General features: G+C 39.7%; 1 protein-coding gene across 4 annotated transcripts in view; it reads left to right on the top strand.

Annotated features, from left to right (window-relative positions):
• gnb1l (guanine nucleotide binding protein (G protein), beta polypeptide 1-like) overlaps positions 1-14232 on the top strand; it is a 32795-nt gene extending 18563 nt beyond the window's left edge. For 3 of the 4 annotated variants that reach the window (XM_077522979.1, XM_077522982.1, XM_077522980.1), the window contains 2 exons: positions 3761-3976; positions 11488-12896. In XM_077522979.1, coding sequence (XP_077379105.1) covers positions 3761-3976; positions 11488-11766 — 495 coding nt within the window. In that variant the 3' untranslated portion in view covers positions 11767-12896. The other variant, XM_077522981.1, reaches the window with a different exon arrangement.
• Positions 14233-16098: the final 1866 nt, after the last annotated feature.

Consider the following 16098-nt stretch of genomic DNA (forward strand, 5'->3'; position numbering starts at 1 on the left):
CTTATACTGTCTAGGCCGTCCGCCCACATGGGCGAATGGCTCAGCCTCCCCACGTGAGAATGTGTGGCCCGATGGCCTTAACTGGTTTGCAGACAGATAGAAATGCGCCAAGCAAGGACGAATAACTAGCTACGAATAACTGGCTACTGTAATTCAGCGGAGCCATTACTGTAAAATATTATATTTTCCTATAGTTCAAGTCAGTACTTAAGCAGCAACATTTTGAACGAAGCTGGTAAAAAAAAAAAAGAAAAAGCGATCAATCTTTCGAAACTTGCTAGAGCGCATTTTACTTTTACTGAATCATTAATCTTGCCTAGAGTTCACAAATAGCATGGACTGGTTTGTCAGCTTGAGCGAGTGGCAAGGATTTATTTTTCACCTTACGCAAGTTTATGAAAAAATAATGTTCTTGGCATTGGTTGGATGTGGGAGTTGAAGGATACATTTGGATCAAATGGAAGGCCAAGGTTCCCTACTTAAGCCAAAGACAATAATCACAATTTTTTTTTTTTTTTTTTTCTTTTTTTTTTTATTTATTGGTAAAAACTCTTCAATTTTTTTCCTCAGAGAGTTCCACTGTATGTCATTAATGTGCTGCAACATAATTATCATATACTGTATGTGAATATATAAAGTATCCATCAGTCCATCCATTGTGTATGCCAATTATTCTCACTCAGGTCGCTGAGCTTACTTTTACTTGTGTCATCTGTCCAGCGAGTGACTCCGTTTTGCATATGTTTCTATGAAAAATCTTTATTATTTCTTCACTTGTAAAATTTTATAACCTATTTTGTTTCGACTTTTTGAAGCACACAATTTCTGAGGAATATTAAGTAATATTGATTTAACTCGATTTAATATGTCATTTTATTTAGTTTTATTTACTTTTGCAAAGTTGCACAAAAAAACTGTCACGGTTTATAAAATGAAACGATTGACTATGCGACTGACTGACATGTTGCATGACAGTAGTGTTGAAGAAAGACACAAATTTGTTCACAGAAAGTTGTCTCTGTTAAGAAGACATTTGTATTTGTTTCAAACAAAATACACTAAAATACTCACTGTGAAGAAGTGATGGTACAAAAAAAACCTAATTTCTCATTGAAAAAAAACACATCAGTTTATATCCTGTTTACCGTAGTTTTATCGTAGATTATTGTGGCTTTATTACCAAACCAATATATCGATAATGGCGGTGGCTAATAGGTGCTTCGGCAAGTCATGTCAAAGTGTCTTTAGTTCATGTCATAGATTTGGAAACTCCGTGTGGTGGCGGTTATTATGTTAATTAGCCTCACAGACACATTTTTAGAGCACACACTTTTCCATATATGCCCTTCGTTTTCATTTGGACACTAGATGGAAGAAGCCCGAAAGACACCTTCTGCTCTCAGAGAATGAGAAGAAGCTTTTTGCATTATATGTTGACTGAAGTAACTAATGAACAAACAAACAAAGCAACATTCATCAATTCACACATAAAATCCTACAATGCACGCCTGGCAGAGATAATAAAATGACTGCGATCCCTTTACCGGTTGCTCAAAACCGTATTCTGTAAATGCCGTGTTGGATAAATCCAATGTAACTTGGTTTGCATCTCCCACCAATCACCATCCATCCATCTTTCCAGCTGCTGTGCAGTGATGAATCTTGTCCCATAGCCCCAGCCCCATTCCAGCAGAGAGCCCTCGTGTAGAAAAGCCTGCGTAGGATATAATGAATTAGGTGTCTACCCAGGGTTCCCTGACCTCTGGCCCATAACGTCGTCAATCAAGGAGGTCCTACGTTTAAGTGAAACGGTGGGCCCCAAGCCTGGAACGCTTCGACCGGACCCTGGTGGCAAGTAGGGGCCACTGATTTTCACTTGTTTTTTATTTGTTTTCTTAATCCCATCGTGTTCATCCTGGATGATGTGTTTGGAGGGAATACATGACTCTGTCTATAATTTGTTTAAAGCTTGAACAAGAGAAATATATTGTGTTAAGTGAGAGGAGGACGTGAAGATGGATGAAAATATCTTCCCCTTCTGGCACATATGGAAAAAATTTCCTTCTCTCCTTGTTGCTGGTAGTGTAAAGGTGCACATTTGTGCTGTGAAGTAGTCGTATGTCTGATACTATATGTAGTGATGTAAAAATGTGCTCTGTGAATGTTTTTTTTTTTTTTTTTGTGGCGTTTCGCAAAAACAGCTTCAAGTTGTACCTTTATTTACTCATTCTCAATTACCGTTAATTCTGTTTTCTTCCACTCTCTGTTCCCCCCCCCAGCCTCCCATAAGAGAGATCTGAAGCTCAGCTTTTTATCAGCTCACCTGTATATTCTCTTTCACTGATGTAATTTACAAGCGCTGTGCATTGGCAGTTTTGCACCATCCCTGTGCCTGTCTGATCTACACACACTATTTATTAAAGAGGGCAGAAAGCACTGAGAGGTTATCACTGACTGCCCTCTACAGAGGGCCGTCACTTCATCATCCTCTCAAGCTTTGTCTAATATGTATCTTGTTTGCATATCTGCTCAATCGGTGCCATTTGTTGTCTTCCAAATGTTGGGGTAGAGATTAATTCGCAATTTATGGAGATTGCTTGTGGTCCATTTGTTGTGAAATAGTGAACAAAAAAATTGCACCCATTCTTTTCCTGCCAAAAACGTCAATTGCCGTTAAGGACACGCCCACCGACTGCCGCCAATAACGTCAGTTGACGTCAACTACGTTTTTTGGTTTTTCTCAATGGGCAGTGCAACATCTTGTGCAGCTCTGGTTTTTGAATTGGGTGCAAAAAAAAAAAAAAAACACCCACTAACTATGGACAGAGGATGGCAGCAATGTATTGCTTTTCAATGGGCTCCCGTGTGTCAAGTTGCATGGAAACATGGCGGATCTTGGGAAATGGACCGTTTTCAAGGATGACGTGAATGATTACATTTTTTGTCACGTTCAATCTAATTCACAGAACGTCACTAAACAAAAAATATTAGTGTTAAAGTCACTGTTGTGCAGTAAATATATCTTTTTGCAAAAAGCTGTTTTTCTCATTTTTTTTTCATTTTCGCTTGGTGTCACTCAAATTACCTATTTTCTCAAATTACATATTTTAGAATCATACTTTTTTTTTTCTAATGAAAGAATAAAATCAAGTCTTTCATATGGTATCAACCATGTTTATGTAGTCATAGTTCAAAATATTCTGTTTGCCTTGAAAGATGAGTGAAAATGCTCGTAATCGTCTGGCACTGTAGGTTAGGGGTTGTTTTTTGGATAACGTTTGGCAGTAAAAGAGTTCATAATAGGATGAAATTTTGCTGCAATAATTTTAAATAAAGAGTAGAGGTTGATCATTCATTGATCATTAAAGAGCGACACAAGATACGAGCGCAGTTTTTTCAAATGAAACTTTTAGTGTTAGTGAATTTGGCCAATAAACAAAATGCTTAAGGAAAAACAAACATACTTCTAAGAAAGGTTTGACTTCATACTATTATTCAGGACCAAGCTCAGTATTGTAGACGAGGAGTAAAGTGAGTAGTGGTGTAATGGAGTGATGTTAAGAGAGAACAGCAGCCTGACGAATGGAGCCCACATTGACTCTGTGGGTGTCAGCAGAAGCTTCCAGAAAGATAACCTCTGCTCTGCTCGGCTTCCAGTATCGCACAGCGGTTAAGGTCATTTTGCCGGTGCGCTTCTTTTAAGGCTGAATCTTCACTGACTTTCTCTTTGTCTGTTATCATCCTCTCTCCTCACCTTTAGCCACAATCAGGTCCTGGACCCCTCTTGCTGGCCGGGTATGAGGACGGATCACTGTTGTTATGGGACATAACCCAGAGGTCCATATTGAGTCAAACCAAAGTCCACCTCGAGCCTGTCATGTGCCTGACCTTCGACCCAGAAAGTCTGAGGGGCGTATCGGCTTCTTCGGAGAATAAGCTCGCCTCGTGGATGCTGGATGGGCAGAATAACCTGCAGGTAAGTGGAGGCCAAGATAATCGGCAGTTAAGGTTATCCGTAGTCATATTTCTTTTTTGCTTCAAATTCCTAAATGCATCACGATGCGAATATGAATTCTTGATCCAGCCATCTGATTAGCCTCATTCGGGTCACAGGGTGAGCTGGAGCCTCTCACATCTGACTTCAGGCGAGAGCAATGGTGATTCTGAATCCATTAATATATTACAATGTTTTTTATATAATAGAATGATAGGGAATTGTGGGGGGGTGTAACTCAGAATGCTTAGGGAGGGCCTTAGCTATAATTCAGCTGCTGGATATGCAGTTTGTGTGAGGCCAGGGGCCAAGTGAGGGGGTACTATGAATGTCATTCAGGACTGCAACCACCCACATAAACTCACACAGGCACTCATTTGGCATGGATATTATTATGCAAGTACTACCAAAACTAAAAACATAAGAGGATTTTTCTTTTCTTTTCTTTTTTTTCTTTTTTTATGAAAAAGATCACACACCACCGCTGGTGGTTTACATTGACATCCTTTTCATGGAGGACAGCACCTGCACGCATGCCAAGAGTTATGTCTGCCCGAAACACTACAAAATGTTGTAAACAGTTGGAATTGTTGTTTTGGAATTTTTTTTTTTTTTAAATCCTTTTTGTCATTCAAAGGAGTGTTATGCAAATGGACACACTCGTGATTTCTGTGAATAGTAGCCAACATGGTGGACTAACACATCAGATTGAACATTTTGCCAAAAAAGTGCAAAAATTGCAGAAATGCATTTTTCAGCTTTTAGGTAAGTTTCCTTGCCGCACAGTGAGTAGGTGGTTAGCATGTCCACCTCACAGTTCTGAGGACTCCGGTTCGAGTCCAGGCTCCGGCCTTCCTGGGTGGAGTTTGCATGTTCTCCCCGTTGCCCGCGTGGGTCTTCTCCGGGTGCTCCGGTCTCCTCCCACATTCCAAAGACATGCATGGCAGGTTAATTGAATGCTCTGAATTGTCCCGAGGTGTGATTGTGAGCGTGGATGGTTGTTGGTCTCTGTGTGCCCTGCGATTGGCTGGCAACCAGTTCAGGGTGTACCCCGCCTACTAGCCAAAGCCAGCTGGGATGGGCTCCAGCACCCCCCACGACCCTGGTGAGGAGTAAGCAGTCAAGAGGATGGATGGATGGATGGATGGATGGATGGATGGAAGGTAAGTTAGCTTAGCTAATAACAACCAATGAAATCAGATGTGGTAATTTAAACAGTGTCCTTTTTTTTTTTTTTTTTTTTTTTTTTTTTTTTTTTTTTTTAATGCCGATGTCAGACCAAAAAAACCCAGTGTCCTTTTAAATAAAATGTACAGTAGAATAAAAAAATAAATAAATGCAAAATGTAATGTAATGTAAAATAAATAAATGCAAAATGTAGAATAAATACAGAGCTACTGATTATAGGCTGCATTCATAAATTAATGTGTGCGTTTGCCCTGGCAGCGCATGACGACAATAGCGAAACGGCATCTTAATAACTACGCTCATGTTTTTCTTTTTAATCTTAAAATGGCTTCACTCAACCAGAAATGTTGCAAATGAAAATCCGCGATAGAGTGAATGCACAATAAACTGAACCGCGAAGTAGAGAGGGAACACTGGAATGGGAGAAAAGAGCCTCTTATAATGCATCCATTTACTTTCACACAGACAACCGCACTTTTTACCAATACATAGGCTATCGCATCAAAAAGCCCACTTGAGCTCATAATTCATTTGACGTAACAGTCAACACCTCAGAGACGGAGCAACTCATTAGAAGCCATATATTCTCTCCATTTCATGAGCAAAAGGGAATGCTTCCATTTTCAAGCCAACCCTCATGAATCAGAGCCGGTGAGAAACCTGGACCTGATGAAATACACTCCAGTAGAGTGAAGGGTGTTTTTCTTTCCAGGGCTTTTCGCATATGAATGCTTGAATTTGAAATATTTGCAAAGCCTTATTTTTTTTTCCCCCGTCTGTAAATATTCTATTGTGGATTTTATTTGCTATACCAAAGGAGAAAGACTGATCATTTTGTTTATTTTGCCTGAGCAACAAAATATTGATTCAGTATGTAATCCAGGATGAAGACGACAGGAAAAAAGCACACCGAGAGCAAAAGCATCCACCGGGGGCTTTTAAATTACTCCTAAGTGCAGCTCAGTGTGAAGTCCAGACAGCAATGCTCAGTTCCTCCCACACAAGTATTTTTTGTGTGGCAGCGGTCGGAGGGTGGGCAGCGAGGGAACTGCTGGGTGGCGCACCCGGGCCTCAGGTCCTGACGGACGACCCCTGAGAGGTAATAAAAATATCAAAACCTCGGAGGCCCCTTAACCAAACAAAAAACACATCTGCAGTAAAGGGAACAGTAGACTCAGTGGGAAGCTGCAATAAAGCTTGACGAGGCCGTAAGTGCCACAGTATATCCCCGCTCGCCGTGAATTACTGCTTCAACATGGCCTCCATTGCGGAGTCGGCTGGCAGGGCAGATAGATGTTCCTAGTTGTGAAATGAAGGGAAAACTTAATGAGACACAACGCAGCGCACTTGTGATTTAGTGAAGCCGAATGTGTGTTTTTTTTTTTTTTGAAGGGACCTTATCAAGGCCAGATAAAGACGGATATCTTCTGGAATTGAGGTTAATGCGATGCACATGGCTCCCAACTGCCTTTATCTGCCGTATGACCCGGCCGCTCGATGCTTGTCCTAATGAAGCATCATCTTCGACGCAGTTTTTTTTTCTGCCCGTGACCTTGCGTTTGTTGGACTACACTACACAGGTGTGCATGTTAGGATTTACAAGCTGTTAAGTTGGATAGACGTATATTTAGGCGGTTACTCAAATACAGTGACGGAGCAGTGATAGGTTCCTCCAGGAGGGGGAGTGAGAAAAAGGTTGCCGGCTAGAAACAGACAGCGGGAATCGACACGTATAAATCACGCTTTACTGACAGCAAGCCTTCTTTTAGAAGAGAATGAGTTAAATGTCAAAATATTCACTTTCTATAATGTAGTATTTTCCAACCTTTATTGACCAAAGACGTGTTTTCACATTAGAAAATCACACGGTATTAACAAACAAGAATTTTACAAAAGTATTTATACGGTAAAATCACGTGAATAACACGCAGCCATGTTTAATGCACCCCCAAAAACACACTTTAAAAACTTTTTTTTTTCTTTGCTCTGTACTTGTGAATAATACAGTTCCCCCAATTTTCTGGTATTCTTTATTATCAGAGTGAATAATATGAAGAAATATTTAAGACATACCAATAAAGCTAAACTAGTCCGTTTTTCAATACCTAGAATAATTTTTTTTTCAAAGTATTTTTAAAAGCATTGTAGTCTTGTAGTCATACAGTATGTTTAAATTGGAGATTCTATTGGACCAATAGATAAACAGCTTTATTTCAAGGTACTCACGACAGTAGCCGATATCAGTAACTCTCTTGTGGCCATTTTACGATCAAGACCTGAAGGCCGTCATTCATGCCCGACAGTTGTCCATTAAAATGTACAACCACATATTTTGATTGGAACTTTTTCTGGTTAATGGATTATTAGTTACATTTTATTAATGTATTTATTTATTACAATTCATTGTACTCTGTATTCTATGTAAAATATGGACAAAAGATATTAGAAATTTGCCATTAAGTTCATGAAATTTTAAGTTAAAATGCTATATTGAGATAAATAGATATTTCTTTAAAATTGTCTGTCGCTGTTTTGTTTTGTTTTTTGTTGTTTTTTTTTTAGTTTTATTTTAGGCATGAAAAGTACTAGTGTATCAGTACTTGGTATCAGTGACTTCTCAAGAGTTGAGCACTCATACTGGTATTGCAATTATATGATATTGTCTGAATGTACTCACAAATTCACACTTACTAAATTTGGTTTCATTGATCACAAGAAATGGAAGAAAGACGCGGACGGACGTCTTCAATAATAACTCGAAAATATCCCACGGCACACCTGTTGTGATCTCTTGTAGCGCATTGTAGTTAAGGAATCAGACTCGTGCACAAATTGAAGCTCATTTAGCCGCCAACGGATCGGCGGGTGGACCCGTCATAAAAATTACAGGTATTGAGAGCCCATACGTCTTTTTCTGAATGGAACGTCTCACCTGTTTGACACATCCATCTCCTGTCAACCGGAGCACAGCTCTGACAGGCAAGGTGACAAAAGGCTGTAATCTCCTCCTCCTCCTCCTCCTCCTTTTTGAGTGTGATTCAGGGCCAGGGTGTGTCAGAAATGCCTGTGAAAAGTCGATAGGCTCGAGTGAGTGAGCGATGATGGGATGTTTCAGTGGACCAGCATGGAAGATGAGGGGAGAAAAGTGGAGCAAGGTTCGAGTGATGGTTGCCAACTGGACGCTCCTGAATGTTTCTTATGTCCGGGAGATGCTACAGAGAGATGATCAAGTGTGAGTTTATGTTGGATGTGTTAGTGGCTTGAAGAATGTCTTCAGAAACTGGTAGCCCAAAGACAAGCGAGGAAGCTGAACATTTCAGCTGAAATGCTGTAATCCTTTCATACTAACTACGTTGATCAAAAAAAAGAAAGTGGTCAGACGAATATATGCAATGTGAATTCACATGTATAATATGTAGAGTGTTTCACAGGGTTCAATTCTGGGGCCTCTGCTGTTTTCATTGTTATTACTGCCCCTGGGTTCCATCATAACTCATTTACTCGCCGCCATTTTCACAGAAGCAATCACCTTCACTCCCGGCTGTTTTACTGGATTTTGACTGATTTTGCAAGGCCCACAGAATATTGTGTTCTATTGCTATAAAAACGTGGAACCTACCAAAAGAAAGATTAAAGTCTCTTCTTTCATCAGGAAAAAAAAAGAAGTATATTTCTATCTGTTTTGCATCCGTTTTGAAGCAATTAGCATTATAATATTGCTAGGTTTCATCATTATTCACAAATCTAATTAGAATTGTGAGCATTTGAGCTTTTTCCATCATGGCCCTGTTGATCTCCTTTGCTCTGCTGCCACCTGTTGGCCATTTGTTTAATAACTACTATTTCTTCAACTGTTGTTTGCAGTTGAGAGGCTTCATCAAAGCCTTCTGTGCTCTAGCATAAAAAAAAATAAATAAATCTCAAAAACAAAAACGTAGAACTACGTCTTTGGGACACGTAACATTTAGAATAGAACGTATTTGGCGATATTTAAAAAAAAAAAAAAAAAGTCTCAATATTGTAAAAAAAAAAAAAAAAAAAAAGCTCATACTAAAAAAAATGCACAATATTGTGCTTTTGTACATAACAGCAATGCATATAAACCACCTACAATCTAATAACAACATTGAGGCACTTACTTGCTAATGCAAGCACACATTGATCGCTTCACAAGCAAATTAGGTTCCCCTTCATCTGACAATTAGCATAGATTTTAAACATAGAAGGCCAAAACATCCCTCATGAAAATTGCACTAATAAACTAGCCACTAGAGGGTGCTAGAACTGCACAAATGGAAATCAACCTGACTTTTTTTTTTTTAGCAGATGTGTTCCTTTTAAATATTGTAAACATGACGACGACGATATTATGGCAGTTTTAATATCAGCATATCACGATATTGCCCTTATCATGACATCCCTTATGGATAACGGCAAAAAAAAAAGCCAAATTCTATATTGACAATGGTATGCTAATTGAAGAAGTTAGAATAGTCTTCCATTTGTTACGGGATAGAAAAAAAAATAAGCTCAGTTGTAAATAACAAAGTCTTCTCATCACACTGAAAATAAAGAAATTGATTAAATGTCCATTACTTGCATCACTAATACTTAGTGCTTACAACTGCCCTTTCCCGGCGCAAATTTTGGGATGGAAAACAAACACAAACAGACACTTTAAGCCATCATTATCAGGCCTGTAATTGAAACCAGATGGAGAGAGGTCGCGGCATACCAACTTCTTGAGGTAATAACAAAGCTCCAAACAATCTGTCACCCCCAACTTTTCTCTGCATCAGTGGGCCTTGCCTTGTTTGCTCCAAGCAGCCACACGCTGACACTGTTGGAACTAGTGACGATGGCTTGATTAATATCTTCATCCAGGGGGAAAAAAAAAAAAAAAAAAAAAGTGAAATCACACTTGTGAGCAAAGCTTGCTTTTTTTCTGATCAATGACATTCCTCTCTGCTCTCTTTCACTTGCATTCCTCTTTATCCACTTGGGCAGTGAGTACCTGGCTTATATCTCCCACATGCGGCTTTGTGTATAGTTCCAGGCCGGAACAGGAGCAGATAAATTCGGCAACATATCTTTCTTTGCGAGGCCATTAGTCTCCTTAGACACAATCCATGAAGTCAATTTTTACGCTGTCCAGTTGGATTTCAGCCACCCCCCACCAAATCCAGATGTGCGGCCTGCATAGAGCGACCCAGCTAGCGAAAGAGCACGTTTCTCTCGCGAGGAATGCCCACCTCCAAAAAGGTCCTTCGGATTGGGATCGTTTGTTAGAAGATGTCAAACGTTAGCAAGACTGCTTGAAACTCTGTAGCTCACGCAGGGAAAATAGCTGTGGCTAATCTTTCGCAGGCAGACGTTGCCAAATGCGTATTAATCAGGTGGGCTTCTTTTTGCTGAGCAGACCTTTCAGTGCAAATGTAATTGATCAGAGGCGCTTAAAGCAACAAGTCGTCCGCAAACGAGCATTTCACCGGGAAGGCGTTCTGTCCCGCTTGCAAACCGTGACGAGGGTAACCCAAGCCCCGGTTGGAGACCCCCACCCGCGCGACTCCAAACCAGATTTTGCTCATGGCCCTCGCAGTGACGTTTTATGCTTGATGATTGAGACTCGGGAGTTTACGGGCCAGGATCAGCAGAAATCAGGACCTCTGTCATCGCAACATCTGATCATCTCGCTGTCATTGTTTGGGTTGCTTAGAGTTGGCTGTCATTAATTCATTACTTACCTATTACCAGTGTTGGGTTTTAAAAAAAAAATAGATTACCGTATTTTCCGCACTATAAGGCGCACCTAAAAGCCTTCAATTTTTTCAGAAGCTGACCACGCGCCTTATAATCCAGTGCGCCTTATATATGGATCAATATTGGGCCGCAACAGGTCTCGCTGTCAAGACTGATCCACCCACTTTCACTTTCACACACAATACGGTTCACAATACACTATGAAGATGCTTCATGTGAAATAATCGTTGAAACTTAACTCACGGGAGATGCGGCCCAGGCCGGCCCACTAAAACATCCATATATAATTGACAGCTATTATACATGTACTGGAAATTTTCTATTTATTTTTAAAGAATTTTAAAGTCCCCAAAATACTTGGGGGGGGGGGGAAAGAAAAAAAAACAGATAAATCACGAAAAAGTGTTTACCATGAAAAACAGAGGTTGAACAATTCATTTCCAACTGCATTGCCAAAATGATTTTTTTTTTTGACTGAAAAGCCTTGCAATTGATTGATTGATTGATTGATTGACTGACTGACTTCATTTCTATTTCCTTTGTAGCCGCGAGACTGCGTGACTCTAACCAACCCTGGCGTTTCCCAGCTGAGCATTCGAGGAGACGCTAAACTGTTAGCGTCCGCAGGCTGGGACCACCGGGTCCGAATATTTGGCTGGAAGAAGCTGCGACCTCTTGCGGTGTTGCAGTACCACAGCGACATGGTGCTCAGCGTCGCCTTCTCCGACCACGAGGACCCCAGCGAAAGACTTCTGGCTGCCGGATCCAAAGACCAACGCATCAGCCTCTGGTCAATATACAATGACGGGCCTGACACTGGCTAAGCCCAATCTACAGTATATAATGCCGCTAATAATATATATATATTTTTTTTTTAACTCTTCATAATGCCGGTGAAACTTTACCTCCCTTGAATACACGTCACAGCAAAATATGCCAACCAGATGAAACTATGTGATTATTATTTACAAACCTGATTTGCTCCAATGGACTTGAATATGAAACGTAAGACGCACCAGAGCAGCGATGTAATCCCGTGTTGTTATTGTAACAGGACTTTGCTTAGCACAGACGTCGCAGCCGTATTTGTCAAACAAGGTTAATCACAGCTGGAGAGCAGAGAGAGACTTTGCTTTAATATTAGAGCTGACAAACGATTACATTTTTTTTTTGTATCAGATGAATCACTTGTTAGAATTTTGATTAATCAGGATTAATCGTTTAGTTAAAAAGGATTTTTTTTTAATCAACATTTCTTACCCGTCAAAGTTTAATAGCACCTATGTGTTAATTCTTTGGACGTTTACATTTGCACTCGCTCATCCTCCTCTTTTTCTAATCAGTTAATTACTAGCATAATTTAGCGCTGCACAAGACGTTGCGCTGCCCATTGAGAGAGAAAAAAAAAAACGTAAATTAACGTTTTTGGCGGCATTCATTAGGATTTTAGAATACGTCATTAAACGTTTTTGGCGGTCAAAGAGTTAAATTACCAAAGACGAAAGCGAAGGACATTTTTGCTATAATTACAGTTTTTTAAACATAAAGCGTATTTTCAGTTTGTTTTCATTTTTTGGGCCTTTTTTTTTGGCCTGGAAACTCAAATAGTGAGACCAGCATAATAACCGCAGGGAGGAGCAAAAAACAAGTTGACCAACAAGCTGCTTTGCTCCATTGCATGATGGTACGTTTGACTGTAAAACTGAATTTCAATGTAGGCTATTAAAGATTTTAATCTATTCTTGATTTTGAACATTTTATTTTGTATCTATTGAAATCACTTGTATCAAAATGCCTAGTTAGTTTTTTAATCAATGTATTTCCACCTTTTGTTTGGCAAAATAAGGTAAGCAAATGTATTCGTCGTATACCTCAGCAAGTGTAAATATCATAAAGGACGCATGAACTTCTCTCCGCCCTCACTCGATTGGTTTTCAGGACATGTTTTCCTTGTACCCCGCAGAGGTGTCCGTCCATGCCTTTTGTCCCTGACCTCTCCGCTGACATCTCCCATTCATAATCACTTCCTACGTCTCATGTTGGCTTTGAACAAACAGCAGCGGCGGCGAGGGCCAGCTTCCGTCTTTGGTCTGATAAATCAAACGGCGGGTCCATTGGTGCAGACGTCTTGTGAATGGAACAGACAGCGAGCGACCTGCTGCTCGGTCGGACTGGAGGCCGGTGGACATCGTAAATCACTTCATAATGGATCTTTTAGGAAGTCAATAAATGGACAAGGACACCTCCCGCTTACAATAGAGCGCTTCACTTATCGCCCAACGTGTGTCGTCTTTGGCTTTGAGGGTCAAAGTTCAGCTAAACTTTGGGGAAGGACTTACTCGCGAGGGTGGTGTTGCAGTTTGTGTACCAAACATTCAGTTTATATAGATGTCATACATGGACATATTAGGGATGTAACGATATCCAAACATCACGATACGACAGTGTCACGATATTATAATTATCACAATATTGTGGGGGGTTTGGAGATATTTAAATAAGATCACAATATTGTGCTTTTGTACATAACGGCAATGCATATAAATCACCTACAATCTCTAATAACAATATTGAGACACTCGCTTGCTAATGCGAGCACACATTGATCGCTTCACAAGCAAATTAGGTTCCCCTTCATCTGACAATTAGCATAGATAGAAGGTTAAAACATCCCTAATGAAAATTAAATTGCACTAATAAACCAGCCACTATAGGGTGCTAGAACTGCACAAATGGACGATATCACGATATTGACCTTATCGTTACATCCCTAATATATATATATATTCTTTTCATGTGAGCTAGGGAGAACAAAATGTTTTTTTCATGCATTCAATTATATTTAATGAACCATGTGCCAGATATAAGTATATAATAAGGACTAGTTTTTAAATAACAGTCCAGACATATTGTGGTGCTGCTGATAGCGGCTGCATGCAGATGTTCCACATTTAGATATAAGTGTGACATGATGCTTCAAGTTGCTTTGTCATCCATCATCAATCTCCTCATATTTCAATGGCACATCCTTGGCATCCTGTCACCGGCAACTTCAGAAATCCCAGCTCTCTTTTCTCAATCAGATTTCATGGGTGATTAATAATATGCAGTACTTTAAATGATACAGGCATAATCGATGTATACAAGTTGAAAACATGGGATTGGAAAAGTAGTTTTTATTTTGTATAATTAGTTTTTGGGGGAAGTTAGAGTATTTATTCATTTTTAAGTTAAGTCAATTTGTTTTTTTCAATTTTAACAAATCTGGCTGTGACATGTAATATAGTGATTACTCGACCTACGACTATATATATATTTTTTAAATGTAAGTTGATGTGGAGTAATGAAAGTGAAATAATTCATATTATTTAAAAATAAAACATTTTTTTGTGCAACTCTGGTAACTCACAAGTCTGAAAATGTCATTGAAAAATATTTTTGACCAATGTCATTTAACTGAGAAAAATACCTTTACATGGGATTCTTGTTACTGCACCATCCGGCGGCGCGAGCCTCAGCGTGAGCTGCAAGCCGGCGACAGAGCGCGCCAGGCGGCCAACACGTCTCCAGACCGCCGCTTCCTGACCAGACAAAACAGGTTCCGCATGTTGTGCTGACCAGCGTGTGTCCTTGCTTGCTAACCCGGACGGCGATGGTAAGCCCGCGAATAAAATCGGATGCGATAAAACTTTAAATAAATAAATATGATTTTCTTCAAATTGAACATAGTAAAAAATAATCATGTTAAATCACGCAAGGTGAAACTTGCGTGGATTTTGGTGGCTAAGGTGACATTAATTCAGCCATGGAAAATAGCACGAAAGCCTTTGTAAAAGCAAACCTAAACAAAACAGAAAACGATACAACCAATTAGCCTGAGTTTAAATGAATGGAAACATTATTTAACCTCTTGACACCTTTACAAGCCATTAAACAGTCAGAGGTCAGACGCCCTCAGGCTCTTTTACTTGGCTTCCCCTAATTGGCACCTGACCTCAAAGCAAAAATAAAAATGCAGTATTGAAAATGAAACATTTCTCTTTGCATCATAATAACAGACAGATCCTGAAGCTATCCGGCTAGCTAGCTAGCTAGCTGTTATTCATTGCAAGCTCCACGCAAAAACGTGGTTAGAGTAATTTGACTTTTATGTTCACTTTACAGACACAGAACAATCATTCTGCTTGGTGTCAGGCTGGTGGTGATGCTAACATTTTTATGGCACATATGAATACAACAACAACATGTTGGCTTTGGTGGAAGCACACGATATGCAGTACAATTGTAGTCACTTTATATATATATGGTGCACCCCTCGTATATGTTGATTAAGCTGTCTATCAAGCTCGGGGGTGTCATATTAGCTCTGCAGGGGCCACATGGGGGAAATAGTGCACGGCTGGATAGGTAAAATCAAGGTATATAACTTTAAAACAATTGGCGTCAATCATACGCAGATTTTCGCTATTTGTGGGTGAGCCCTAGATTGCTGGGCTCAACTGTAAATACATTGTTTCAAAAAGTAACACGAATGCAAATGGAACTATGATCCGTGATATATCTACCGGTTTTGCATATATATTTTTTTCCCAGAATGCATTGTGTGGCACCGTTAATGAAGTTATAAGGACGTTTCTATTTGTAATGTGTTTGTGTTACCAGTTGTTGAATGTGTTGTATTTAGCCAATTACTGTATTGATTTATGATGATCTATGCTTTTATTTTTATTTATTTGTAAACCAACCGTAACTTTTAGGTTGTGTGTCAACTAATGACATCCAGGGCACAGGCTGCATTGCTTAGCTGAGAATTGCTTGTGAAATAATGAATTTATGTTTTAATTTTTTTTTTTTTTTTTTTTTTTTACTTTTCAGAAGATTATTATCCTCCTTTGTGGGCCTGATGTGGGCCGTATTCACGCTGCTCTAGCTAGTTAGCCTGTTAAATATCAATTAGCGAGACATCGCTATGGCGCTATCTAGCTAGCGAACTCTCTAGCTATCCAGTTAGCTGTGCTAGCTAACTGGATAGCTAGCGAACTCTCTAGCTATCCAGTTAGCTGTGCTAGCAAACTGGATAGCTCGCGAACTCTCTAGCTATCCAGTTAGCTGTGCTAGCTAACTGGATAGAATTCAATGGAAGCTCCGCACAAAAC

Source organism: Festucalex cinctus, chromosome 5, assembly GCF_051991245.1.
Source record: "Festucalex cinctus isolate MCC-2025b chromosome 5, RoL_Fcin_1.0, whole genome shotgun sequence".
Taxonomy (NCBI): Eukaryota; Metazoa; Chordata; class Actinopteri; order Syngnathiformes; family Syngnathidae; genus Festucalex; species Festucalex cinctus.